The following is a 25,720-nucleotide window of genomic DNA, read 5'->3' on the forward strand; positions in this document are numbered from 1 at the left end:
GTTTTCTACACCATGCGTCTGGTATACGAAACCAGTCCACACAGCATATGACAGACTTTTAAACAGTTTCAACTGAATAGTTGCCATTGCATGTCTAAAGACAGTTTGCTATGTTTGAACTCTATAAATGGAACTGGAAACTTTAAAATCTTCTCTAACCTAAATCGCTGAGCTTGCTGAGCAAGCGGTCCTGGGTATCTTCGATTTGGGGACTGGTACAATTGTGAAAGAATGGTGTGGTTCACTTTTTGGCTTGGATTGTTGGCAAACTTGACCGTTATAGGCTCAGTAGCTCCTGGAGGCTTCTGTCCATTTAGGCCTTTAATAGCTTCCTCAGCCTCAATTCGTTTGTCAAACCGAATAAAGCCAACGCCCCTTGATACACCTATGAGGGTATAAACAACAAACTAATCAAAACACTTAAAAGAAACAGCAACAAAATTTCAGTTGCATACAAAGTTTAAAACAGTATTTACTATTAGAATCCACAAATACGTGGAAGAATATGCAAACCCAACATTTAATATTTCTGATTATGTTCCCTGCCGTACCATGTATTTGTATGAGAAAGTATGCCGTCCTTTGCATTGCTTCCTTTGTGTGAAATCCCTGGTGTTTGTCACCCCCTCTGCTTTCCTATTAAAAACGGACCATGCTAAGAAGGAAAACACACCGCACTCTCCTCTAATGACCAGGTGTGTGCTGACACCTCCCCCCCCCCCCCCCATGCACAGACATTCACTAGGAGAACCAGTGTGCTGCTGTTTCTCCTCCCTTAGCTCACTGTTCTGTTCTCAGCTGCATAGGGAGCTTACAGGGAATGTAATCCCTTATTTAAAGAAGGTGAAATAAAGATAGTGTGTACACATACATACACGGCGAGGGATTACAATCACTTTAAACCAGATCTTAACTCCCAAAAGGAGGAGGGCATTGCTTGTTATAGTGCATGCGCATTACTGGCAAGCACTAGTTGAAGCATTGGAGGCGGGGTCATTAGTTATACAGGTTTTACAGAATATGCCCCTATATGGGATAACTTACCACAGCTTAGGGGTTTAGAGAATTTTAATATGTGGAAGCAAAAGGGTGTAGTGCAGCTCTCACAATTATATTCCTCTAGGACAACCTTTCTCAACCAGGGTGCCCAGGCACTCTGGGGTGCCTTGAGATTTCTTCAGGAGTGCCATGGCAAAATGTTTAAAAATTGCCCAAGTATACAAGCCAGCAGGTGGAACAAGCCTGCCCTTTAGTTACACAAAGTCACAGGTTTTCATTGTGCACCATTATGACCTTCTAGCCCCTGGCGTCATGTCATCCAATGACATCAGTTGATGAGGATGTCAGCTGTCTGCACAGCATCCTTGTTTGACCCTACCCTGCCCCTCTCCATCGGTGCTGGGGTCACATTAGCTCAGCGATGGAGAACAGAGAAGAGAAACATTGGATTACTACTCAGTACCAGTGTGCAAAAGTGTATTTGCTTTGTAGGAATAAATCACCTCTAATGTTGGGTGCCCTACGTGTGTGGATGTTGCTTCATTATATAAAACTATTAGAATAATTTTTCACATTTTAGAATGGGGTGCCATCAAGATTGTCCATAATTTTAATTGCATCGGGACTGCTCATAATTTTAAAGAGTGCCTTGACTGAAAAAAGGTTTAAAAATCTAGGTGACCTAGGATACTGAAAATTTTCAGGACCTGTGAGAGGAGTTAAAGCGTTTTCTACATATAAGGCACGCATTGGCAGCTTAGTTTAAAAACAGAGGTGGAATGCAGTAATGCCCACATTATGAAAATTCTGTTAAAAGCTACTTCCACAAAAGGATTATCAAAGTTGTATACGAATATTCATCTAGTGGCATTGGAAAAGGATCTGGACCTTCCATGTAGAGCAAGGTGGGAAGATGATGTGGGGGAAGTGACCGATGAGCAGTGTAATCGTATATTAAAACCATTGGATTTGATATTTGTCCCCATCTCAAAAATTAAATGCAGATTCTTAGATTTCATAGGGCACATTATACACTATGGAAACAGTTTGGAAAGGTGGGGGGAAGGAAAGCGGCAGGGGGGGGGGGGGGGGGTTGCAGGTGAAAGGGTGAAAGGAAAGCGGCGGGGGGGGGGGGTGGAAGGAAAGTAGCGGGGGGAGGGTGTTTGGGGGTTGGGGTGGAGCCAAGTACCACTTTGAGAATAGCTTTTTTTTTTTTAAACTTACTGTGAAATTGAGTACATTACAGGAAGAGTACAGGTACACTGGGTTATAGGGCTGTCTCTGGAGACTGCACATTAGCACAGCAAAGCTCTAAGGTCAGCCCAATACAGCCATCCCCAGCATGCCTATGTCCTCTATACTCCAAGAAAGATGTTACGGGTAGGGAAAAAAATCCAATTTTATTTTACATTGAGATGTCCAAAAGCAGTCAAACTGAGGGGGTGGGCAACAAGGAATAAGCTAATAAGCCCACAAAAAAAAAACAAAAAAAAAAACACAGATGCCTTAGCAGAGCCTACAGTGCAACCTGAAGCTAGCATCAATTGAGGCCTGAATGTCTACCTTGTAGAGTTTAAAAAAAATGGAAACATAAGACCAGCTGGGAGCCTTGCAAATTTGAGAAACCAATGCCTAATGTTAAAAGTCCAAGCAGCACTGATTTGGTGGACTGCACGCTGACAGGAAAGGGAGACTGTTGCCCTAATCATAAGCATAAAATGATGAGTAGTCAAATCTATTTAGCAATAGTGGAATGGGAAGTTTGTTTCCTTCATGAAAAGAAAAAAAAAAAAAAGTCAGACTGCCAAAATGAACTGTAGCTCAGATGAACGCGAACAGCGTTTACCACATCTAGGCATTGGAGGGAAATTTCCACAGGATGTTTGGGAGTAGGACAGATATAGAGCAATATCCTAGTTACAGTGAAAGAAAGAAACCACCCTGAGATAGAGTATCTGGGCCCCAAGGAAACACAAGAAAAGGTTCTTGGCAGGTTTAGCAGGTTAAAGCCACCCAACTCAATCTCCCTGCAGAAGTGATGGAGACAAGAAAGGCAACCTTGTGAATATGGTTGCACAGATGAATATCCCAGATAGGTTCAAAGGGTGATTGTTTGAAGAGCGAACAGTCACTGGGGAATGTACAGGAGGAAAAAAGTGAGCAATACCCTGCAAAGTCGAGATTTGACCCTTGATGTTACTCGAGCCCAAACTCTGATCCAGACCAGACTGGAGAAATGAGGTGATACATTCCATGAATGGGAACAAGAGATATACAGTATATGCTTTCTTAGTACCATGGTGCACTTTGCAAGAAGTTGATTTCCTAGCTTTAAAGAGTGTAGGATGATAGAATCTAATAGGCTACTCATGACCTTAGCTTTAACAGTCAAGCTGCTAAAGCAAACCAATAGACAGGCACAATGAAGGAAAACAATGGTGTCATGCAGTCTGAGTGGTGTAGTCCAAGCAGACCCAATAGGTCAATGATAAAACAGTCCACTCTGTGGCAGCTTAATCCATATAGCAGGAGATAACTGAAATAAAAATCAAAGAAAGGGAGGACAAGCGCCATCTGAGTGTATTAAAATAATGCGTTCAATAACTTAAAGTAGATGCACTCACAAAAGGAGGTTAATGAACAGGCATGTGGCACTAGAAAGGTAGAAAGCTGTGGTCCTGCTCTCAGGCCACTCTGGAGGCTCTAAGGGCTCCCCAAACAGTGTGGAACGCAGCGGTGGGCGGAAGTGATGTCACAACCGGATATGATGAGCAGAAATGACTATGTGTTGCGAAGCATGCACTCCTTAAGGTCATGGATGCGCCATGTGGAGAGCGGTATTTATGGGCAAAGAGGCAGCATATAGAAAATTCTACACTACAATAGGAACAGGATGGGGAGTTACAATAAAAAACATGTACAAAAATACACATTTGAACTTATCAAAAAAAAACAACCTACAAGTCACATAAAAACAGCACTACTGATAGTGGAACTAAAACCACCAGCCAATCATGTAATATAGGTGGTATATAAAGAAGTAATGGAACAAAGCTAAACATGTGTGCACATGAAAAATATAAAAAAAATGGAAATTAAAAATTACAAATGAAAAAAAAACAAAACACCAAAAGTATATATGGCATATCTAAATAACCACTAGAGAGTAAAACCAATTTCGTATGTTCTGACAGCGGGAACGATGGGAACAGAGCACAGTATCCAATTATCAATCTTAGGACTATACATGTGTTATTAGGAAAATACTTACACACAGAAGATCTGACAGATAGACCATAAGGGTCCCATTAGACATAGGGGAAGACCTAAGTGGATAATTCAAATGCAAACATGTTCAAATATGAGTAAGAAAACCATGTAAAATATATATACATACATAAAAATCTAGAAGACCTGGTAACTGAATAAAAGGAGACCTAGCTAACCTAAAAAAACGGACCTAAAGAAGGGCACTCGCTTCTATTTCTTCGTTAAGGCCACCTGGGGTCAGGGTGTCTAAAGTGTAAATCTAAAACGTTTCTCTTTGGAAAATATGTTTGGAGCTCTCTGCCACGGGGAAGGTTTTGGGGATGGACTCAATCACCCATACTTTTTGTCCAAAGGAGGATTTACCATGAAATTCCAGAAAATGTCGGGGACAAGATGTTTGTCAATTCCTTCTTCGATGAAACGTCTATGCTCCACAAATCTTTTCCAAAGGGTGCATATACACCGCGTTCCAAACTATTATGCAAATTCTATTCAAGTGTCACAAAGATTAAATATTTTGTTTTTCAGTTTAACTCATGGATGGCATTGTGTGTCAGGGCTCTTTTGATCACTGAAAACAATCTCGGACACCTGTGATAATTAGATTGGCCGGTGAGCCCAATTTAAGGAAAAACTACTAAAGGAGGGTGTTCCACATTATTAAGCAGAGCACCATTTTCAAGCAATATGGGGAAGAAAAAGGATCTCTCTGCTGCCAAAAAGAGTGAAATAGTTCAATGCCTTGGACGAGGTATGAAAACATTAGATATTTCACGAAAACTTAAGCGTGATCATCGCACTATTAAGAGATTTGTGGCTGATTCAGAGCACAGACGGGTTTGTGCAGATAAAGGCACATTGAGGAAGATTTCTGCCAGATCCATGCATCGGCACAAGAGAACAGCTGCTAAAATACCATTATATAGCAGCAAACAGATATTTGAAGTTGCTGGTGCCGCAGCCCCGCTAAAAGTCGCTGATAGCCGCCACTACTAGTAGAAAAAAAAAATCCCAGTATCTATACTGTCATTTGTATACTATATAACTTTCACGTAAATTAATTTACACATATAGGTTTTTTTTTTTTTTTTTTTTTAGCAACGACATGTCACAAAATACATTTCGGCCTAAATTGATTTCACTTTTTTTTTACTGGACATGTTTAATAGAAAAAAAAAAAAGACCAAAATATTTTTTTCCCACAAAATTGTCGGTCTTTTTTCCTTATAGCGCACAGGTGATCAAATACCAACAAACGAAAGCTCAATTCGTGGGGGGAAAAAAAAAAAAAAAAGGCGTAAATTTTGTTTCGGTGCGTTTAACGACCGTGCAATTGTCAGTTAAAGTAACGCAGCGCCATAAAGCAAAAAATGGCCTGGCCAGGGAGGGGGGGTTGTTCAATCCTCAGGAGGGCAAGTGCTTAAGAAAGCCAATTTTCAGCAATGGTATATGCCTTTCAGAGAGAAACAAGGATGGATGTAGAATGTTTGTTTTTGATTTGTATATACTGGAATCATTGTGATCCGAAGAATAGTAGTAATTGAGGTAGTGAGAATAGGCATCCTGAGGGATTCTGGATAACCTTTCTCTAGGAGTTTGTTTTAATTGGGTGCTTTGAGTAATGTAGTCTATTTCTCATGTACAATTTCTCCATAAAAAGCAGAACTGGCTTTTTGGAATGTTTGAGATCCATCTAGGATGGAGTGGAGGAAAGAATTTCCTGAAGTGGGTTCAACATAATTCTTGGCACAGAACCTATTGCCCTCGTGGTAAAGTTCTAGGTCTAGAAAGGCCAGAGCTGTGGGGTCACAGAGGTAAATTAAACTAAAAGGGTTCAGAGTTGCAATGTACAACAGAATAATCGAGTAGTTGCAGGGTTCTTGGCAGTCATTGATGACTATACCATCGATGTAGCGACCATAAAAGATGTTTGGTATGAAAGGGTTATCACTCCAAATGAATTGGGATTCTTAAAACCCCATCGCCAAGTTGGTGTAACTGGGTGCAAAATTGACCCCCCATGGCAGTTGCCACCATTCTAGAAGGATTTCAAAACATTCCAAAAAGCCAGTTCTGCCGCTTATGGAGAAATTGTACATGAGAAACTACATTACTCAGAGCACCCAATTAAAAATTCATAGACAAAGGTTATCCAGAATCCCTCATCCAGGATGCCCATTCTCACTACCTCACTTAATACCATTCTTCGGATCACAATGATCCACATCCTCTCAAATGCAATACCCAACCAGATTCACTACCAAATTTCATTCATCGTTAAAAAAAAAAAAAAAAAAGAAAAAAAGAAAAAAACGAAACATACTTTTCACAAACACTGGTTGATCCTCCTTGAGGACCCTCATCTAAAGACCTTGCTCATGCAAACATCCAAAATTTCATATAGAAAAGCCCACAATGTCAAAGTCTAGTGGCTCCCAGTATATACAAATCCAAAACAAACATTCCACATTCTTCCTTGTCCTTTTTCTCTCTGAAAGGCATGTACCGGTGCTGAAAATTGGATTAACATACAAGCATGTCCAACATGGCCAGAAAAATGAGACAGTCAAAAGGGAAAACCTACCTCAAAAACTTTTATAATTGTTCTTCTGACCATGTGGTTTACTGTCTGCCCTGTCAGGGCAGACTATGTCGGTAGAACCATATGCATCCTTTGGAAAAGATTTGTGGAGCATAGACATTTCGTCGAAGTAGGAATCGACAGTGTCCCCAGACATTTTCTGGAATTTCATGGTAAATCCTCCCCTGGACTCAAAGTATGGGTGATAGAGTCAATCCTCAAAAAACTTTCCCTGCAGCAGAGCGCTCCCAAATGTTTCTGCAAAAGGGAAACATTTAGAATTTACACAGTAGACACCCTAACCCCAGGGGCATTAGCGAATAGAAGTGAGTACCCTTCTTTAGGTCAGTTTTTTAGGTCAGCTAGGTCTCCTCTTCTTTTCCTCAGTTACCAGTCATACCATCAGGTTTGATAGATTTCATAAATATATTTTATATTACATGGTTTTCTTATTTACTCATATTTGGACATTTTTGCATTCGAATTCTCCACTTAGGCCATCCCCTATAACTAATGGGACCCTTATGGTCTGTCAGATCTTGTGTGTGTAAGTATTTTTCTAACACATTACATTTAGTCTAAGATTGATATAGATACTGTGCCCTGTTTGAGACACCCTGCTTCCTCTACCAGAACACACACAATTAGTTTTATTCTCTAGTGGTCATTTAGATATACCATATATACCTTTGGTGCTTTTTTATTTTTCATTTACAAAAATGGAAATTAAAAATTACAAATGTGCCCAGATGTTTAACCTTGCTCCATCACTTCTTTATATGCCATCTATATTACATGGTTGGCTGGTTGTTTTAGTTCCACAATCAGTAGTGCTGTTTTTATGCGACTTTCAGGTTATGTTTCTTAGTTTGATATGCTCAATGTGTATTTTTGTACGTTTGTTTTTTTATTGATAATTTCCCATCCTTTTCCTATTCAAGTGCAGGCGCTGAACCATAGAATTTTCGGTGTGCTGTCTCTTTGCCCATAAATACCTCTCTCAACATGATGCATCCATGGCCTGAAGGAGGGCATGATCCGCAACATGTCGCCATTATTGCTTATCATATCAGGCTGTGTCGTCACTTCTGTCCGCTGCTGCGTTCCACACTGTTTGGGATGCCTCTGGAGCGGCCCGACAGAATCACATCATCTTACATCTGGTGGACCTGGACCGCGATTGATGACAGCTACCTTTCTAGCGCCACACGCCTGCTCATTAACCTCCTTTGTGAATGCATCTATTTTGAGTTTTTACTCATTTTAATACTATTCAGATGGCGCTTGTCCTCCCTTACTTTGAAGCTGCTAAAGCTAGAGCACAAGATTCAGAGTGGCTTTCAAGGACACTATTAGGTCTAAGACCTTGATGCAAGAACAGCATATCAGTTTGCTTGTGAACTAATGAAAAGGAATATGGGAGCGAAGACGCTGGAATTTGTCCTAAGGAAGGAACCTTATACAGGGCCATGGCCAAGATCAGGCCTAGATACTAGCGTCAAGTGAATGCCAAAAGATATTTTCCCCACGCCAATTAGGAGCTCCCCAATTTCTGAGGACTTGCAGAAAGGAAGGGGGGGGGGGGGGTTCCAGGGTTCCAGAACTGAACAGCTCTGCCCTGGATGTGCAGGAAAACAAAAACCAGCTGCCTACCCTCAGCAGTAGAAGTATTCTAAATAAAGATTTTGCCTCTGGGGAAAGAGTACTTCCACCCTCAACCTCTTAGATTAATTTTTCTTCAAGCATTTGCCAAAGAGGTATTTCCCCATCAAAAGACCTATGCAATAAGAGTTTCTAGCACTGACGCTTAGAAGACCAATATATCAGCCAAATGATCCTTTGCATATGAATGAAAATGAGGTCCAGTCTGGATATTTCGCATACAATATCCACTAGCCTGTTAACACAATGGGCTACCATTATGAGCTGCAGTTGCAGGACAGAAAAATCAGTCAGGATAGATTTGTGACCCTGCGACATAAGCTTGGTGGTGGGGAAACTATACGGCACTAAGAATTTGAATTTTTATTAATGCAATTATCTTGGTGGTGTTTATTTTGGTCACAGTATTGCATAATATTAGAGTTTTCAACAAGAAAGGCGTGGCAGAATTTTATTACATATTTATTTTTGTATTCAGGCTGTGGGAACACAATTATCTGCGAGTAGCCTTCATTGTTTCATGTATAGACACAAACATGACAGGTATATTATTTATATTAACACATTGAGGATTTTAATTTGTAATACACTGGTAACGTGGGACACTCCATAAATTCATATTTTCTGAAAGCAGAGGCCCTGGAGAATAAAATTGTGGTTGTTGCAGTTTATATCGTATAATACTTGAGTAGTCATTTATCAAAGGCAAATTTTCAGGAAAAAAACCCAAAAATGTAATTTTAGTTCAAACACCCACCTTTTTGATAAAATAAAAGATGCCCTATATACTGCTGACCTCTCTCCACTGCCCTACATACTTCTGATCTCTCTACGCTGCCCTACATACTACAGCCAAGCGAGCATTGAGGTCAGCCAAACAGGCTAGCATCGAGAACAGCCAGGCCATAAAATAGTTGAGAAAGTCAGCCTGCAGTACCACTATTCGCATTATTTATTCTTCCTTCAAGTTGGACTTCTGTCTCAGACTTGTGAGGCCGACCAATTAACCACCTTCTACTCGGCCTACTATAAAATGATAGTCAGGCAAGACTTTTGTCATTCTGGATGGATGTCATACGATATCCCCGAACGCGATGTGCTGCGGCACTGTCACCAGCTGTGTCCACCAGTCTATGACAGATCACTGTACTGGGCTGCTGCCGGTTCCATGTGATCTCTGTACCAGAGCAGATCACATGGCAATTGTATGCAATGAATGGCTTTGATTCATTCCATTAAAAAAATAAATAAATTAAAAATTATTTAAAAAAAAACACAACTTAAACTCCCTATGCCTCTTACTACATACTTTGGTCTACTTTCCAAAAAAGGGGTCATTTTGGAAAATCTTTGTACTGTCCTGACATATTTGGGCCTCAAGAAATTAGATGGCTGGCAATATATCAGGACTGATAGATTTTCAGACACATACCATAGTTTGTGGACTCCTACAGACTAAAACACAGATTTGGGTTATTTTCACCAAAGAAATGTTGTAGAACACATTTTGACCTAAATTTATGAAGATTTTTTTATTTGCAAAATTTTATAACAAACGAAAAAAATTTTTCTTGAAAATTTTTGGTCTTTTCATTTATTTAGCAAAAACTAAAAAAACCCAGTGGTGATTAACTTTTACCCCCTTCCTGCCCAGGCCAATTTTCAGCTTGTCATGTGATTGGACACAGCTGATCACATGACAAAGCCCATGTCATTGGTTCTTTCCTGTGCCCCAGGGACAGGACAGCACACCACCGATCGGTGGGGCTTGCATGCACAGTTATAGTGAGAGGACGTCATACGTTTTATTATAGTTTTCTTCATACTGTCTTTACTTTATACACTGAGTGTTTGCTAGCTGTGCTGAATCCCAGTTATGTTTGATCTCTCCCACGTTGTTTAGGTGGATCAGCACCTATCAAAGTTTGCCTACCCCTGCTTTATAGATTGTATGCTCTTGCAAGGATTTTTCTTATTCATACAATTGTGGACTTAAGCTGTCCAGATGCATTAAAATAAAGCAGGTTCAGCAGAAACTGGCCAAATTTCAATCATGTTTAACCGCTCTCGCACGATCTAATGATTTACTTCTTTCGAACTGGTCTTTTGGAATGCGTCTCTCAGTAAGGGACTGTAGCCTATGATCAGTACATTCTCATAGCAGAGAGTCCCCACTGTCAGAATACAATGTCTCAGCAGGGAGGCTTCTTCTATCCTCAGTTGGGTGGATGGAGGAATCTATGCCTAGGTTTAGAACTAAGGCGTCCCTTTTGAGTCCCTGTTGGCAAAACAGTGTTTTCTGGATAGACTGTAGCTTTCAGATAGACTGATGGTTCTGACCACATCCAGACAATGCATAGCAATTTCTATGGAATGCTTAGGAGCAGGGCACAAGGAAAGAAATGCAAAGTCTTCATTAATATGGAAGGGTGGTACCATCTTAGGAAGAAAGTCCTGGATGTAAAACCACTTTGTACTTGTGAAGGACCAGGAAGAGCTCCTTACAAAAAAGCTAACTCAAGCACTTTTGATAGTTAGGCACCAAGGACACCTGGCAGGAGAGATTACCCATGAGGAGCCTTCTAAGAGGTTCTATCAATGGCTTCTGCAGCACAGGGAGAACCAAATCAAGGCCCCAAAGAAGCATAGGGTACTGTAATGGGGCTGATCCATGAGACACCCTAAATCAGGGGTAGGTAACAGAGGTAAACCGCTATCTGAACAACATGGGAGAGATCAAGATCACCAGGGTGCAATACTCCCACTTAAAACAAACAAACAAAAAAAAACCCTAATGCCACTGTAAAAATATAAAAACTTGGGCTACCCTAAAATTTAGCTTCAGTGAGAAACTCTGCATTCATTCACACTTTTTCCATGTTTGAGGAGTAATTGGTCACCCCACAAGGCTGATTGCTTAAGTTCATCATGAAAGCAGAATTTCTGGTACTGCAGGCCAAATAGCTCAACTAGTTTCAGGCCTGGTTGGCCTCAATACTAGCCTGGCCACCTGATCTGTGTTCTGGCCAGTGTTGGTAGTACGTAGGGCAGTGTCCACGGGTCAGTAAGGCGCAATGTACAGAGGTCAGCATTATGAAGAGCAGTAAATAAGGATCAGTAGGGTAGAGGACAGAGGTGAGCAGGTCAGGCACTAGCAGGACAGAGGGCCTGGTACTGGGGAGGGCACAGGAGTTTTTTTCTGATGAAGAATGGCAGATCTATTCTGATGCTGATCCTTGCAAGCCCTTTCTCGACCTCCCACATATCACCCAAAGTCCCCTGGATGGATCGGAGAAAGTGAGAGATGGAAAAGGATCAAGTGAAAGTGAAGCAAAAAGGTTTCTAGAATAGAATGAGAAAGGCAGAAACAGGCCCCTAAAAAGAGTACTTAGTGCAATTTTTTGGTCAAATCCCAACTACAGGAAGGTAGGAATGTGAGGTACTGAGAAATCTCCGTGGTTGAAACGTATTGACACCAGGTGAAAAAAAATTTCCAGGAATGGTAGTAGATGGATTGGCTTTTCTGGCATTTAGTAATGTGGTAAGGACAGTTTGCCATAAAATAATATGCACTTGTGAGCCACTATTATACTATCTATATGCACACTTTCTATACTCGCCGTCTGGTTCCTGAGTGCGTGGTGACAGAGCCCCTCCCCTATGCATTGCACCACCGGGTCACATGGCTTCGTCAGGGGGATACGAACGAGACGGCGAGTATAGGAAGTGTGCACAGAGGAAGCACCATGTGTTAATTACAAAGTGCAATTTTATGTTGATAATGTGAGTGCTAGTTATGAATAAAAGGTGTTTTAAGGATAAGGCACTATATCTTTTTTCCTTTCATGTGATCTTACTGTGGAGAATTGAGGAGGAGAACCTTAGACCCCTGAAGGACTGAGGGAGAGATCCACTTATCCAGTCCATATTAAAGGATCAGAATACCTAGGAACCCCCGGTGGGAGAAGTACTGTATTACACCATACAACCCATATAAAGTGGAAACATAGTGATGTTGAAATATCCTATATATCTATTAGGACATAAAGCGGTCTCAGCCTAATTGAATGTTAGGCTTTGATTAAGTTGATTGTCCATCACAATTATATATATATATATATATATACACACACACACACACACACACACATATATATACACATATATACATATACACACACACACACACACACACACACACACATACACACACTTGTGTTCAAAATAAAAGTGAATAAAGCTCAAAATCCTTCTATTAGCTTTTATTTCCATACACACAAATGCACTGGGATCACTACACATTCCATATCAAAACATGAAGACAAAATATCACATGTGTGTTCCTCTAAAAAAAAAATTGAAGAAAAGTGATTAGACTGTTCAAAAAAAATAGCAGTGTTTGTATTCTTTACAAACTCAAACATTCACTATATAAACTGAAAAATGTTTGAAGATTTTGCTTTCCTTTGAATCTCTTAATATTTAGTTGTATAAGCACTGTTTCTGGGAACTGCTGTACATCTGTGTTGCATGGAGTCAACCAACTTCTGGCACCTGTGAACAGGTATTCCAGCCCAGGATGATTGGACTACTTTCCACAGTTCTTCTCTATTTCTTGGTTTTGCCTCAGAAACTGCATTTTTGATGTCACCCCACAAGTTTTCTATTGGATTAAGATTCGGGGATTGGGCTGGCCACTCCATAACGTCAATCTTGTTGGTCTGGAACCAAGATGTTGCAGGCTTACTGGCGTGTTTAGGGTTGTTGTCTTGTTGGAACACCCATTTCAAGGGCATTTCCTCTTCAGCATAACCTCTTCAAGTATTCTGATGTATTCAAACTGATCCATGATCCCTGGTATGCGATAAATAGGCCCAACACCGTAGTATGAGAAACATCCCCATATGATGCTTGCGCAACCATGCTTTACTGTCTTCACAGTGTACTGTGGCTTGAATTCAGTGTTTGGGGGTCGTCTGACACTGTCTCCGGCCACTAGACCCAAAAAGAACAATCTTACTTTCATCAGTCCACAAAATGTTGCACCATTTCTCTTTAGGCCAGTCAATGTGCGCTTTGGCAAATTGTAACCTCTTCAGCACATGTCTTTTTGTCAATAGTGGGACTTTGCGGGGGCTTCTTGCAGATAGCTTGGCTTCACATAAGTGTCTTCTAATTTTAACAGTACTCACAGGTAACTTTAGACCTTCTTTGATCTTCCTGGAGTGGATTGTTGGCGGAGTCCTTGCCATTTTGGCTATTCTATCCATTTCGAATGGTAGTTTTTCACTTTCTTCCACGTCTTTCAGGTTTTGGTTGCCATTTTAAAGCATTTGCAATCATTTTAGCTGAGCAGCCTATCATTTTATGCACTTTATATGTTTTCCCCTCTCCAATCAACTTTTTAATCAAGGTACGCTGTTCTTCTGAACAATGTCTGGAACAACCCATTTTCCTCAGAATTTCAGAGAGAAATGCACTGTAACCAGCATGTACAACATTTGCTGCCATCCTTCCTTAAATAAGGGCAATAATTGCCACCTGTTTTTCAAAGAATGAATGACCTCACTAATAGAACTCCACACTGCTATTATTTGAACATGCCCCTTTCAATTAGTGATTCAATTACACAGAATCATCAGCATACATGTCATGACTGTTAGGTCTGTTGGATTTCTATTACTCTACTACACTTGCTAGTAGAAATATAATTTCTACCAAAAACAGTGATTTATCAGGTTAGTGATGTCTGACTGCTATTTTGAAAACAAATATATATATATATATATATATGAATGACTTTTTATTAATTTTGATTATTTTTTTATTAATTTTTTCTATTTAACAAAAACGTTTCAGAATTGATGGTCTTTTGGTGTATTTAATGGATTACGCACTTATATACGGATATTAAATTGCAACATTAATTAAGCACATTTAGCACGATATATTTATATACAAATTTTATTTTATTTGGAGCGTGACCCAGATTCTAGTTTTGTTTAAGGACAGTTTGCCATATCCTGCCCTTTTAAGATCTGTTTTTTTTTTTTTTTTTTTTTTTAAAGAGGCCAGGGTTCGCCTTCTAGAACGTGGAGTATGTGTGTACCAGGTTCTTCTAGGCTAATTTGGCACAATGACAATCAATTTAGTCTCTTCCTGTATTTTGCGAAGCAGTCAAGGAATAATCTGCACTGTAGGAAATTACCAAAGCATCCAATGCCAGTGAGGATCCATGGTCCTGGCCTATCTGTAATTTCCCATTTTTGACAGATTAAAGATGTTGAAATGAAGTTATCATTCCACTTGGTCCAGGTGTTAACTGAGGAAATCCACCTTCCACTCCTGGGATGTAAACAGATTGCTGGACAGCGTTCCCACAGTTTCCAAACAGGAAATTATCAGACATGCCAACTTCAAGGCTTCCTGACTCCTGTTACCCCAGATTGATATAGGCCACTACAGTGGCATTATCGGATTGAACCTTGATTGGGTGTCTGAGCTTTTGATGGGGAGCTTTGCTTCCTTGGGTAACTAGGTTCCCTGAAATGTGAAATTGGAACACTCTTCCCCAACCTATGAGGCAGGCATGTTACCATCTTCCATGAATGTGGGAGAAAGATCTTTCAATTTCCAAAGCTAGATTGGAAATCCACCAACCTAGGGAGTTTCTTGCTTGACTGGAGAAAATCTAAAAAGGGAATCTGAGTGGGTTTGTTCCAGGCCATCAGAAGGTTGTGTTGGAAAAGCCTTGTGTGGAACTGAGCAAGGGAAACCACTTCAAAAAGACAACTGAGGCCTAGGACTCGCTGAGGAATGTCTTTTGCATCTTAAGGTCTGAGCACAAAATCTTGGTTGAAGCTTTTTTTTTTTCCACAAGAAAAACCCATGTCTGAGCCGTCTTTGAGGAAGCTTAAGTATTCCAGACAAAGGAAGGCGAGAGGGCAAATGTAAATTGATTACCCAACCGAAAGCCTGAAAAATCTGAATAGCCTTTTGTCACTTGCAGAGCATTTTGAGGGTGATGAATCTTTCAGAAGATGGTCACATACCCATTCGCTTGGATGCCATGGGTTCCCAAGATGGTGAGAGTAGAGGGTGCAAGCACCTTTGTAAATACTTGTTACAGGTGATCGGTCACATGGCATTGTGACTAATTAGATGAGTTTGCTGTTGCGAAGCTCAGGAAGTAGTGATGAGGTGTGCAATGGGAATATGAGGGAAACATCTCGGATGTCTAATGCCAAGAATTCCCTTCATCTCAGAGAGTCAATAACTGTGTGGATTTCATGCAAAGCATGGTCACACAAATAAACTGGTTTAAGTATTTTAGGTGTAGGATCAGATAGAATCCTTTGAACCTGTGGCTTGAGCTGATGGCAACGGCTTGTAAACAAATTATAACTGGAAGGGGGAGGCGCATTCACGACATCCCAAGATGGTGGACGTGTGAAGGGTGAGCTCCGTCATTTCTCAGCCTGCAAAGATCTCCTGACCCCTTCTGCAGCAGCCACAGATCCGGGAGTACTCTCCCCCACGTTAGGACACCCTCAGGCACACTCATGGGCAAAATCAGGTGCTGGAAGCCACCCACGCCGCCTGCTCCGGATCTGAGGCCTTCCATGCCGGACCACTTTTTTTTTTACTAGGCCTGCATCCCCAGCCTAGAGTAGTTGGAGGCCCGACCAAGTGCTCTGGAGAGTCCACTGAAATGGCAGGGACAGACACACCCCTGCTGCCTTGCTTCCTACGCCGATGGTCCCCTCTCTGACGATGGATATCCTTGAGGACAAACTGCAGGTATTTTTTTTTTTTACACAATATCACCCGCACGTTCTGCTGAAATTGGGAAAATGGCCCAGGAGCTCAGGGGGGAGATTACCCAATTGGGAGACCACAGACCACCTTGAATCAAAGTTTGACAAATTGGTGCAATAGGTGCATGTCCTGGAAGAGGATAATGTGAATCAAAAACATTTTGTGACTCAGTTACAGCTCCAGCAGAAAGACCTGGAAAACAGGGAGCCCCAACAGAATATCAGTGTTCGTGGCATCTCTGAAATGGTCCCTGACTCCCAACTTCAAAGTTACTTGCTGTCTGTTTACCCCTCTGGCCCCCAAAGTCCCAGATGTTGATTGGCGCATGGACCAGGCCCATAGATTGTTAGGCCCGAAGCCTCCTGAGGGTACGAGGACGAGAGATCTTTCGTTTTCACTACTTTGACAGCAAAGAAGCCTTGCTTGCCTCTACCCACAACAAATCCTCCGTGGAATTTAAGGTAGATAAGCTTCAGATTTTCAGTGATCTATCACCCATTACTATGGCAGAGCGACGTGTCTTGAAGCCAGTTACCACACATCTCCAGCAACACCGTATCGCTTACCGGTGGGGATTTCCTTTTAAGCTTGTCTCCAAAGATCATGCCCAAGTCTTACTCCGTGATCTACAGGAAGTGGACTCCTTTAAACAGTTGGGACTTTCTCTCCTGCCGAAAGAGGCCTTTCTGCAACCTCCTACGCCATCCAAGTCTAAGGCTACTCCACGCAAGATCTGGACACCAGCTAAACCCAGGCGGAAGAGGTTTCCACACACTCCCCCCAACAGCCCTGACTTCCTAGCTCAGTGGGCCTAACCACCACCTGACTCTTTCAAGTATCAGGTATCCTGCCCTGTTAAATGAGCTTCTATGTTCCCAGGTGTGCCTTAGAATCTTCCATTATCTCTCCCTCATTAGTATGTCCTGATTACAGCTGTTATCCCCAGTGTGTGTATATATATATATATATATATAATTTATTCTTATTTTTTTCACACACTGGGGATATCGGAAATATCCCAAGTTGTCAGGACTGAAAGCCTGACGCACGAGGGGGCAGTACAGCAGCTGTCCCTAAAAGACTTGATATAATTTTTTTTTCTTTTTTTAATTTATTATCAGTTTCTGGCCGCAATCCCTGCAGCCTCTGTTCTCTGTGATACATTTGTTTGTGCTGGGCCTGTTGCCATGCTAATCACTTGGTTCTGTATTTCTGTTTTGACTCATCGATAATATTTCTGCTCAGGTTGCACAGCTGCTACATCTATTACTGTTTCATGATGGCTTTAAGGCTTTTATCATATAATGTCAAAGGACTTAATTCAGTCCAAAAACAGTGGATGGCTCTGAAGGAGTTCAGATCCTCGGGAGCAGATATTATATTCATTCAGGAAACCCATTTCAAACAGATGGCTCTTTTCGCTTTCCCTCCAAGAGCTTTCCACAATCCTATTCTGCTTTTGATCCTTCTGGGAAAGCAGGAGTAGCTATTTTGATCCGGAAAAAACTGCTCCGAGGATCTCCTCCTCTCGGGTTGACCCACTTGGTCGCTATGTCTTGTTGGAATGTATGTAAGAGGGCTTTCCATTTGTACTTTTGAATCTGTACACACCCAATTCTGGTCAGCTGTTATTTCTCTCTCAAACTCCAGACAAGTTATGCTCGATATCTAATCCATGTGTGATCGTTGGAGGGGGATTTTAATTTAGTTATGTCTCCCCATAAGGATAGGAAGGTGCTCTTTGCCCCTACTCCATCGAAAAGGCTATGCTCCTTGACAGCTTTCCGCAAACTGATTCAGGAGCATCGTCTGACGCCTGGCAGGTCCAACATCCTCTCCATAGGAAATTCACATTTTATTCCACTCCACATCGCACTCTCTCGATTGGATAATTTTTTTTGTCAACGGCCCCGATCCCCTTTTTGGTTTCTTCGGAGATCAATCTGACGACTTGGTCGGACCATGCCTCACACTGTCACTTGATCTCCTTCTCTAACTTCTCCCCTAAGGTCTGCCACTGGCATTTGAGTTTTCTGTGCTCTGAACAATTTTGAGAGGAGCTCTTTCGGGGTCTGGATGCTTACTTTAACTTTAATGTTGGCTCAGCATCTTCATCCTCAACTCTCTGGAATTTCCATGGGCGCCCGATTAAAGAAGGCCTCTGTTTGTGCCAGACAATCCTTTTTAGACCAACTATCCTCAGCCGAACATCGATTGCTAGATAATCAGTCTACCTCGACTCCAGAAAGTTTCCATATACATGATCAAATTAGGGCTCTTGACTTGCATAAAACTGCTTAGTCTCTCGCATGGGTTAGGCAAAAATTGTATGAGCTCTCTAATAAACCACACCGTATGCTCAGGAATAGACTTAAATCTCAAACACTCCCCTCTTTACTGGGCCATCTACTCCAGTCCGATGGGAAAACCACATGACCCGCATATTATGGCTACAATATTTGGGTAATACTATGAGAAGCTTTATAATTGCCTAGCCCCTGATATTCATCCTACCCTTCAGATGGCTGCTTTTGACGCCTTTTTTGACTCCTTACATTTACCGCGTTTGTCACCCTCCGATGTTACAGCTGTGAATGCAGAAATTTCCATAGAAGAATTACTGGATTTTATTAAATACCTTCCTACTCACAAATTCCCAGGACCAGACGGTCTCCCTTACTCATATTACAAGTCCTTTAGTGGCATCTTCAGACCTTGTTTCGGGATCTCCTGAACGGGTTTCAACCGCGCAATTTTACACGTGCATATATTTCTCATTTCCAGGACCATTCCAGATAAATATCACCCCGTAGCCTTATTAAACTCTGACTACAATATTTTTACGAAAATACTAGCCAACAGATTGGCCAAATGCATCTACAAGCTTATACACAGACCAGGTGGGCTTTGTCCCAGCTAGACACGCTGCAGATACCAAGAGGACCACTGACTTTATCGACCTTGTCAATAAGTTCCCGAATCCTTCTCTCTTGTTGAGCCTGGACGCCCAAAAAGCGTTCCACCGATTAAGTTGGCCATACATGTTTCTACTCTTAAAGAGATTTGGGTTTAGCGATCAGTTTGTGGCTGCTTTGAAAGCGCTTTACTCAGCTCCCTCTTTCCCAGGTCAAATTAGCGTCATTTTTATCCCCTTCTTTTCGAATGGGGGCTCCAGACCTTGTGTCGAATGTCCAATGGTACACGCCAGGGATGCCCTCTTTCCCCCTTGTTGTTTATCCTCTGTTTGGAACCCCTGGCTAAAGCTATCAGATCCAACCCAGATATCCATGGAATACACACCCACAATACTTTAAGCTGTCTTTGTTCGCTGATGACATGTTGCTGACACTGACTGTGCCCCACACTACTCTACCTGTTTTACATCATACTCTACAGCTCTTTGGCACCCTGTCAGGTTAGAACATCTAAAACTGAAGCAATACTGCTCCACATACCCTCTGCTGCTTTATGTCCTCTTCAGTCAAAATTATCCCCATCACTGGTGCCCCCACTCCTTGAGTTATTTAGGTACCAACCTTACCTTCTCTTACCACTCTCTTTATGAAGCCAAATTTTTCCCCCCTTTTTCACGCTATTTCTCAATCTTTAAAATCTTGGGACAACCTTGCCATCTCCTTCCTTGGCAGGAATAATGTGCTAAAAAAATGACCATACTGCCCAAGCTTTTGTATCTGTTTGAGACGCTTCCTGTACCTATTCCCATGTCCAAGCTATGTTCCCTTCAGAAATCCTTCCACTTTATCTGGCATAACAATTCTCACCAAATTGACCATACAGTCCTTCTCTCACCCTGATCTAGGGGAGGTCTGGGGGCTCCAGACCTTGTGTCGTATTTGGCCACTCCCCTCCACATTCTTGTCTTTTGGTCCTCTCTGCGCCCCCCTAATAAATGGGCTGAGATTGAACGGCTGCAATCCATTGCACACTTGTTCTCTACTCTGGTCTATGACCAACATTGAAATAGCCTCTCACAAGCATCTCCTGCTTGGGCCCATGCATTTTAAGTTGTCTATATGGAGGTGGTATAGGGATAGATTTGCTCTGTCATCTTTGTTCACATCTGACCAATGTCATACTTAATCCTAGTCTCCCAGACAGTTTGACCCTGGCCCGTACAAGTCCCTGGGCCAAAGGCAACCTATTTCAACTGCGACACTTTTGTCCACCCAGTGACCCGAAAGCTTAGACCCTTTTTTGAGATTAAAAAAAGCTACTCATCAGTATTAGGTTTACCTACAGATACAACACTTCTCCAAGATTCCCTCTCTGGCACTAAAGAAGCCTACTCTTTTTGAACGCATCTGCATTCAGGGTCCATACTAATTTCCTCTATCTATAAGTTGCTTCAAGACGCCTGTCTCCTTTCTCCTGACACTTTTATATGCGCAAGTGGCCCCGAATCATTCAACGTGATATTGCTTTAGATCAATGGAGCAGGATTTGGGAGGCTGCCTCTAGGTCTTCTATATTAGTATATAAAGAAAACACTTATAAATCTTTGATGTTTTGGTATAACACTCCTGAGGTTCTCCATGCTCGCAATCAGAGTGTTTCTCCTGTCTGCTGACGATGTGGTGAGGAACCTGGCAATCCTTTCCACATTTTCTGGATTTGCCAACACATTGCATTTTTCTGGAGAGAGGTCCTTAGACTTTTGCAACTACTTTTACAAGTCCATATCCCATTTGAGCCCATCCACTTTTCACTGGGCCTGCATTTTACAGGCCTCTCCAAATTTTCCACAAAGCTATCCTCATGTTTTATTGTGTTATGCACTGACATTGTATGTATATGCACTGACATTCAATGCACTGACATTGAATGCACTGACACTGAATGTATATGCACCGACATTGAATGTATATGCACCGACATTGAATGTATATGCACCGACATTGAATGTATATGCACCGACATTGAATGTATATGCACCGACATTGAATGTATATGCACTTCATCGATGAGCCTATTTTTGTTCAACTGATTTGTGATTGTTATTTCGCAACGCTATGCAACTCTTTGTTGTAAGTCCTTTAAAACTAAATAAATATAAAAAATTTAAACCGGAAGTGACAATCCATCGCTTCTGAATTCAGACATTGCAGAGGAGGAAGGAAGTTCCTCCCATTCTTCCTACTGCATCTGATAAGATGGGCTGCAACGGTCCCAGGCTTCTCAGATGGAGGGGAGAACCTGGAAAAGAGGGGGGGGACCACTTTCTCCACCTGTAAAAGAGAGCAGCCATATAAAAGTTATCTGAGTGACTGGCAGTCAAAGAAAATAACACAATCATGGCTGTAGCACAGCCATGATCCTGATATCATTGATTCTGTCTGAGAACATATATTTGTAGGACAGACGAGAAGTGGTTAAGATAATTTTTTTTTTTTACTATAAATCACAGGCGACAAGATATTTAGACTAATGGGATGACCAAAAGCAGTCCAACTAAGAGGTGGGCAATAAAGCAACCAAGCCAATTGGTCAACAACTCCACAGGGTAACATGTTGCTCAACATGTTGAGTTGCCCAAAAATTCCACCTGGTATGGACTTAATGTAGAAGGTGTAAAAGGAACAGAAGTACAGGACACAACCTTTAATTCTGAAGAGGGAACCCCCCCCCCCTCAAAACAGAAGTCCATTACCTAACTATACCATAACATTGCACTACCCAGGGTGGGAATCCATACAGTCCTGGAAATTCACTGACCAGATAACACTTTTCCCTAATCTTGCAGGACAGCACTCCAGTGTAGAACATTCCAGAGGTGTCCAACTAGCGTAAGAAAATTGGACCATGCGCCAGCTCTGTAGAGCTCTTTTAGGTAATTACTAGTTCTCCAACTCTCTACGATGTTCTTAGACACCTTAGCAACTCACTTGGGTCCTGTGAACGGTACCAAAAGCTACTTTATTTTTTCCATTGTTTAGAATTCTCAAGATAAACAGAGTATGGATTGGTGTAAATAGAAGCACGGAGATGCAGCTTCCTAAGTATATGAAAATATAAACACAGCAGTGCTTATCTGAGTATAGTATGTAGAATAAAACTTTATTAAACATAATAAAGAGCAACTCAAAAGATCATGATGGCTCACATATCACACAATACAGGCTCCTCAATGCTCAATCTACTCCGGGTCTGGTATATATCACTGTGGGTGTCATTACCCATGGACCGCTTGACCGCACTGGTGGTGTCCAGGGCTCCAAGGACACTAGGGGATCCCAGGCCAAGAGCTGTGACATCACCGAAAGCGGAAAGGAGGGGGACCAGCAAACTGATTGCTGCACTATCGGAGCATGTGGAGGTTAAGCCATGGCGCACGTTAAGAGCACGTGAAGGTGAAGCCCTGTCATCAGATTCATTTTAAGGCAAGTCTTTCATAATGTGCTAGTATGCAGTACATATTAGCACATTATGCACCACTGAATTACGGGGGGGTGAGGTTTAAGAGGAAAAAAAAAACCTTACCTAAATCTACATTTTCACTTACCTTGAGATGCAGTAATGTAATTATATAGCACCAAGTCCTTTTCTTTTACTCATCTTGGAGTACATTAAAGGACTTTTATTATGATTTGGATACATGGGTATTAAATAGGCTACCTTTGGAGAATGGTAAACTATGCTAAGGTCACCCCTACTAGATGCTCCTTTTATCCCAGTTTTAAGGCAAGCAATAAGGAATGGCCACAGAATACACAGTGTAAGGGGCCTATATTATCCTAATTATACAGTACATCCCCTGCAACAAAAATACTTTTTGGTTAAGTACTCCCAAAGGGAAATCACGTCTAATGGGATGCAGCAGACCCTGCAATTTTTTCAGAGCACTGGAGATGCAGTAATTGATTAATGAAATCACTTCCATACAGATTCACTCTGCACATGGACATAAAACAATTTCTTCAGAATAAAAAGTAGGACTCGGCAACAAAGTTTGTTAAAATCCTTGAAATCTACATAAATTAGATCAGCCAAAGGAGAATGTTTTTCTAAACAAATGTAGACGTTACTCTTTAGGGGTGTACGTCCTGGAAATAAATGGTCTGATCTATTTGGCAATGGTGGACAGCAAGCCCTCAGAGCTTACAGGTTAAGAAAAAAATGTACTCTTTGCAAACAAAAACTTTACAACAGCCAAACCAAAAAGGGAAACTTCCTTGATGCGTTTTGGAGCAGAACAGAGGAGAGGGAAGACAATATACTCATTGAAGTGGAAGGGAGAGACCACCATGGGTTGAAAAGAAGGTCTTTGTTTTAAGAATTTTGTCCCTGTGCAAAAGAAAAGGCTTTTTTTTTTTAAAGAAAAGAGCTACAAATGCCTAACAAGTGTAATGGTCACCAGGAAGAGAACATTACATGAGAGGTCTTGAAAGCTCTAATCAACGCCAAGGAGTCTCAAGTACAGAGAGTAAGTTTAAAATTTCAGTGACACAGGAGGCCCAACTGGGGCATTTATAGGAGCAATTCAGTGAACTCAGGATAGTTATTCACCCTAAGGTCATCACAGAGGACAAGGCACGCATTACATCTGGAGGAAAAGAAATTTAATCTCCAAACACGGATAGATTTCTTCACAGTAAGAGCTTTGAAAATGTGGAATAGAATCCCTAAAGAGTTGGTTCTGGCCAGCTCAGTGGATTACTTTAAAAAAGGCCTGGATTCTTTCTTGGATACACAGAATATAACTGAATACTAACATTTATAGGTAAAGTTGATCCTGGGAATATCTGATTGCCTCTCGGGGGATCAGGAAGGATTTTTTTCCCCTGCAAGAGCAAAATTGGATCATGCTTTGCTGGGTTATTGCCTTCCTCTGGATCAACTGCGGGTGTAACATTATTACTTTTTTTTTGGTGGTTGAACGGGGTGAACTTTTGTTCAGCCAGACTAACTACGTAACTAACTCCTTGAAGAAAGGCATAAACCTGACTTAATAGGACTAGGGGCCAAACGCTGGTCGAGACCAGACTGCAGAAAGGCCAAAATATGAACAGTACTTCCCAGGGTTCAGTGTCCTGTTCTTGCACCAGGCAAAGTAAGTCTTCCACGAGTGATGGCAGATTAACTTGTTTGGAGTAAGGTGGCAATAACAGAATTTGAGATACACCTGTCCTTTAGGACCTGAATTGTAATAGAAATGTCTTTAAAGCTAGAGACTGAGAAGCAGGGGGGGAATATGGAGGCATGCACCAGCAATTCTGGTCTGTCTGGAAAAGGCCAAGATTTGTCAGCAGAGTCTGGTATATGTCTACCACATCATTCTGGGCCAATCTGATGCAATGAGGACTACTGGAAACCTTTTCCTCAATATTGCGTAGCCTAGGAATTTTTATCAAAGACATATTAGCCTTAATGGAGTCCAAGGAGACACCTGGAAATCTACTGCCAAGGCCTAATGATCCCTGGTTATGGCAACAATCTGCCCAACTTGTTGAACATGGAAAGCCAGGACTTCCACATCCGATTTCCCCTGCCTTTCTCAGAAATTTTGGAAGATCTCAGGGTGCAGACACCACTTCCCTGGGTCTAGGCACTAGCAACTTAAAATATCCACTTGCAAAATGTCAATGCCAAGGATGTGGACAGCAAATAACTGGAATGTTATTGCCACCCAGGAGTGTGTTTATCTTAGGGCTGCAGGACTTTGATGTCCCCTGGGGGTTAATTAAGGCTACCACTGTGTCAGTCTGACTGCACCAACTGGGTGACCTTGCACATAATGGCTCTTTTGTTGTAGTTATTTGATGGCTCACAGTACTAAAATGCTGAGTGGGAATGGGAGGTCTCTGACTCTGAAGACCAGGTTCCCAGAAACTATGTCATCTCACCCCTATGCCTGGGAGAGATTTGTTTAGCTGGATGGCTGCATAGGACAATCTAGAGAGGATTTGTTTGATCCACGACATATAGATGTTGACTTGAATTGACCTAGAGTGAAACTGGGCAAAAAGTAAATGCCTTGAAAGAGGCTACCATTACTTTTAGAACCCTCATTCAGAAATGAGCATGGGGATGCTTTTTGGGACTGAGGGATCATGTGTGAAACCTTAAACAGGAATTTTCTCTGCAGCAGCAACATTTTTGGTTTGAGCCTATGTCAAAGATCAGACCCAAGTATTCCAGGCAGTGTGAGGGCTGGATGGCAGACCTTGTAAAGTGGTTCAAACCTTTGGCTAAAGGAACTGAATCATCCTTTGAATGCTGACACACAAGGTTGAGGCCAAGAGTGTTAAAGATCCTCTTAAGAACCCTGTGACATGACTGCTCTTGCTAAGAATAAGCAAGATACAGAGAAAGCACTTTTGGAAAATATGGGTTACAGATGAGAGCCTAAATGGTCTTGCTATGAATCGGAAA

At 41.6% G+C, this 25,720-nt stretch overlaps 1 protein-coding gene across 8 annotated transcripts in view; it reads right to left on the reverse strand.

Annotated features, from left to right (window-relative positions):
- LOC149449311 (ELAV-like protein 2) overlaps window positions 1-25,720 on the reverse strand; it is a 231,504-nt gene that overhangs the window by 972 nt on the left and 204,812 nt on the right. For all 8 annotated transcript variants that reach the window (XM_089693410.1, XM_089693409.1, XM_089693408.1 and 5 more), the window contains one exon: window positions 1-385. This exon is cut by the window's left edge and continues 972 nt beyond it. In XM_089693410.1, coding sequence (XP_089549536.1) covers window positions 69-385 — 317 coding nt within the window. In that variant the 3' untranslated portion in view covers window positions 1-68. The remainder of the gene's footprint in view (window positions 386-25,720) is intronic.

This window comes from Staurois parvus, unplaced genomic scaffold (genome assembly GCF_062004578.1).
Source record: "Staurois parvus isolate SC_StPar_1 unplaced genomic scaffold, SC_StPar_1.0 ptg000632l, whole genome shotgun sequence".
In the NCBI taxonomy this organism is placed as follows: Eukaryota; Metazoa; Chordata; class Amphibia; order Anura; family Ranidae; genus Staurois; species Staurois parvus.